At 53.4% G+C, this 2,957-nt stretch overlaps 1 protein-coding gene across 1 annotated transcript; it reads left to right on the top strand.

Moving 5' to 3' along the window:
• The first annotated feature begins 761 nt into the window (after positions 1-761).
• Positions 762-2,756, top strand: LOC144152359 (membrane metallo-endopeptidase-like 1). The gene has a single exon (XM_077683625.1). The coding sequence runs from the start codon at positions 762-764 to the stop codon at positions 2,754-2,756; it is 1,995 nt and encodes a 664-aa protein (XP_077539751.1).
• Positions 2,757-2,957: the final 201 nt, after the last annotated feature.

Below are 2,957 nucleotides of genomic sequence, written 5' to 3'. Positions count from 1 at the left end.
GACTGGGGCTAAAGGCACAGACGAGCTGACGGAGTTCCCCAGCCCTCTACACACCCCAGAAACCCTTGGAAGTATCTCTTCTAATTTTCTTCGCTTTCATTACAAATGCCTCATCAGCCAAAACCTGCAGTCTCAACACCGTAACAACAAATGTCTTTATTGCCCGAGCCCGCAACGCATATTAATCCTAGGTTGCGCGCATGTAACGTTTCTGGCTTTTGTTCCACCGAGAGGAGCAGACAAGCTGACAGTGCGTGGATTAAGGCGCATTCATAGGCCTACTTCACAGCACGGTGTCAAATAAAGTAATTGCGACCCGTACGTTGCTCATTATAATATGACAGCCAGCGATTCCCGCACGTATGTTCATTGTCGGGTCTTTTGCAGAGTCAAGTCAAAGAAAGTACAATTCATATATAGAGCACTTCTACCGCTCTGAGCTCTGCTGGCCTACCAAGCTATTCGTGCTCTTCGGCAACCGACACGAGCGCTATTGTTGTTCCTAGTAACAAATACCATACAGATTCGCTTTATTTGTAACGAATCCACTGATCCGCATTAAGCTGCTGAGTCGTAAAGTATTCGCAAAATGCGGCATTATTTTGTACCGACTTCGGGATTCACCGAAAGGAAAGATAGCCTCATCGACTGTAATGTTGTTCTAGTTTGAGAGCAGCCATTCCCTGACAATTCTTTTTTTTCCTTTTCCCAAGGGCGCCTCCAGGGACCCCCGGAAACTTCTATCCCAGATGAGCATCGCGATGGTCATTGGTGCCGCTCTCATCATCTTGTTAGTCGTGGTCTTGCTTCTGGTATGGCTGCGGTCCGGCTCATCTGTGTTCTTCTGCAAGACAGAGTGTTGCCTAACGCACGCCAAGGAGCTGAATGCCGCCATGGACACCAGCGTCAGTCCCTGCGACGACTTCCACAGGTTCACCTGCGGATCCTTGGTGCGCAAGGACAAGGAAGACTCCATGGTTAGGCGCATCTTCCGCGAGTCCGCCAGGATCGCCGTCGCAGAGATGGAGAACACGAAGGACCCCGCGCTGCCGGCAGCGGCCATGTATTACCAGACTTGCGTGAAGAAGCGTACGCCGGAAGACCTGAAGGGCGAGATAGACGCGTTCACGCGTTTCAAGCAGGACGTGGGTCTCATGTGGCCCGAGAAGGAGCAACGCGAAAAGACCCACCCACTAAAGCTGCTGCTGAACCTGAGCATCAACTGGAACTACCACATGCTCTTCAACTTGCGAGCCTTCCCCCAGTACAGAGGAAGACCGGCCACGCTTTACATCAGGCGCGGCAAACTTCACCACGAATGGCTGAAGGACGCCTTGGAGGGCTTCAGTGAGAGGGTTAAGCAGCATTGCCGTGAACTGAACGCCACAGAGCTAAGCGAGAAACACATCAAGGAGGTGTACGACGCTGTCCGTAATATGACCAAACAGTCTCAGATCGCTCCTCCGGGCACCACCAAGGAGCGCGAAATACCACTGAAGAACACGACGTCGTATATGCCCTCCAGATCCCGCCTCTTAATGGAGTACGTTAACGAACTGCATCGCCCCGATTTCACCTGGAACGATGAAAGCCCTTTGTTCCTCGAAGACCCCAAAATACTCACCAACCTCGACAGTTTACTGGAGCACTTCAAAGAACGTGTATCGCTGCTGCTGAAAGGGTTCTCCTGGGTTTTCATTCAAGAGAACCTCTGGGTCGTCGTGGGAAAGCCAGACTTGCTCCCCAAAGGCAGCAAGGCCGGGCTGCAAACGGCCTGCCTGCGTTTCGTGGAGGAATCCTTCGGCCTCGTCGTCATGGCTAAGCACATTCGCACGCGCTACGACGAGGCCCTGCGCGAGACTCTGAAGAGGATATTCAGCACAACTGGGGCTCAGGTGATGAAGGCGGTGGAACGTTCCGGCTGGATCGAAGCGGCCGTCAAGCAGAAAGTCCACTCAAAACTCGCGGCCATCGGCCTCAACGCTTTGCCCAGTGAGCACTTTTTCGCGCCTGACGGGCTAACAACTTTGTACAAGGACTTCTCCGCCGATGTCAGCACCTTATTCATGCAGAACTACATAAACTTCGCCAAGGCCTACCGGCGCATCATTGGTCTGAACGATTACATCGAGGTCTACTCGAAGCGGCAGTCTGGGGGCGCCCCGAGCCGCTACAATTACTACTACAACATCGCGTTCCTCTCGCTGGGAGCGCTTCAGCCGCCCATACTGTACCAGTCAGGCTCGCTCGCCATGATTTACGGGAGCCTGGGCACGTTGCTCGCCGAGTGCATGGTGCGATCGTTCGACACGCACGGGGTCCTGGTCGACGAGAAGGGCAACTCTTCCGTCTGGTGGTGGAACCCCAATTCGACCGACTACAAGAAGCGCGCCGAGTGCGACCTGCTAGGGGCGAATCTCGTCAACCCTAACGAGGACCAGAAGCAGCAGTTGCTTTCGGCTTTGTTCCCGCTACCACCAGCGTTGGCGGCCTCGTACGCTGCGCTCCGTAAGGCCGCCGCCGACGGGACGCGGGAGTACGAGAACGCGTACGACGTCCGGCTTGGAAACCTTGAAAAGTTCACCGACGCCCAGGTGTTTTTTCTCACCTACTGCCTCATGACTTGCTCCTATACGGTGCTTGATAAGCTCAAGTGCAACGTGCCTCTTCAGCACACCCGCGCTTTTGCCCAAGCTTTTCAGTGCCCCCCGGGCACTCGCATGAATCCGACGGACAAATGTGAATTCTTTGCTTGAAGAACGCTCACCGAACATTCAGTTTTTCTTATTGCTTTTGCATTCTTTGCACTTCTGTGCGTATTTTGATCTCGCTAGTACCATTTGTGCGTTCCGCTTAACAAAATGGTATCAACGTTGATGTTTGTGCACCTTGTGGCCTTGTGTACCTGATCACGCATTCGACTCTGTTGCCGTTGCCTGAATTGCTTTATTTTGCGG

The sequence above is a fragment of the Haemaphysalis longicornis genome, unplaced genomic scaffold, assembly GCF_048455015.1.
Source record: "Haemaphysalis longicornis isolate Haplotype H1 unplaced genomic scaffold, Haemaphysalis longicornis Haplotype H1 scaffold_9, whole genome shotgun sequence".
Classification (NCBI taxonomy): domain Eukaryota; kingdom Metazoa; phylum Arthropoda; class Arachnida; order Ixodida; family Ixodidae; genus Haemaphysalis; species Haemaphysalis longicornis.
This window is presented reverse-complemented; position numbering and strand designations above follow the sequence as displayed.

Bases quoted from the DNA above. Each gene is read 5' to 3' on its own strand.
- LOC144152359 (XM_077683625.1), top strand. From the start codon at position 762: ATGGTCATTGGTGCCGCTCTCATCATCTTGTTAGTCGTGGTCTTGCTT.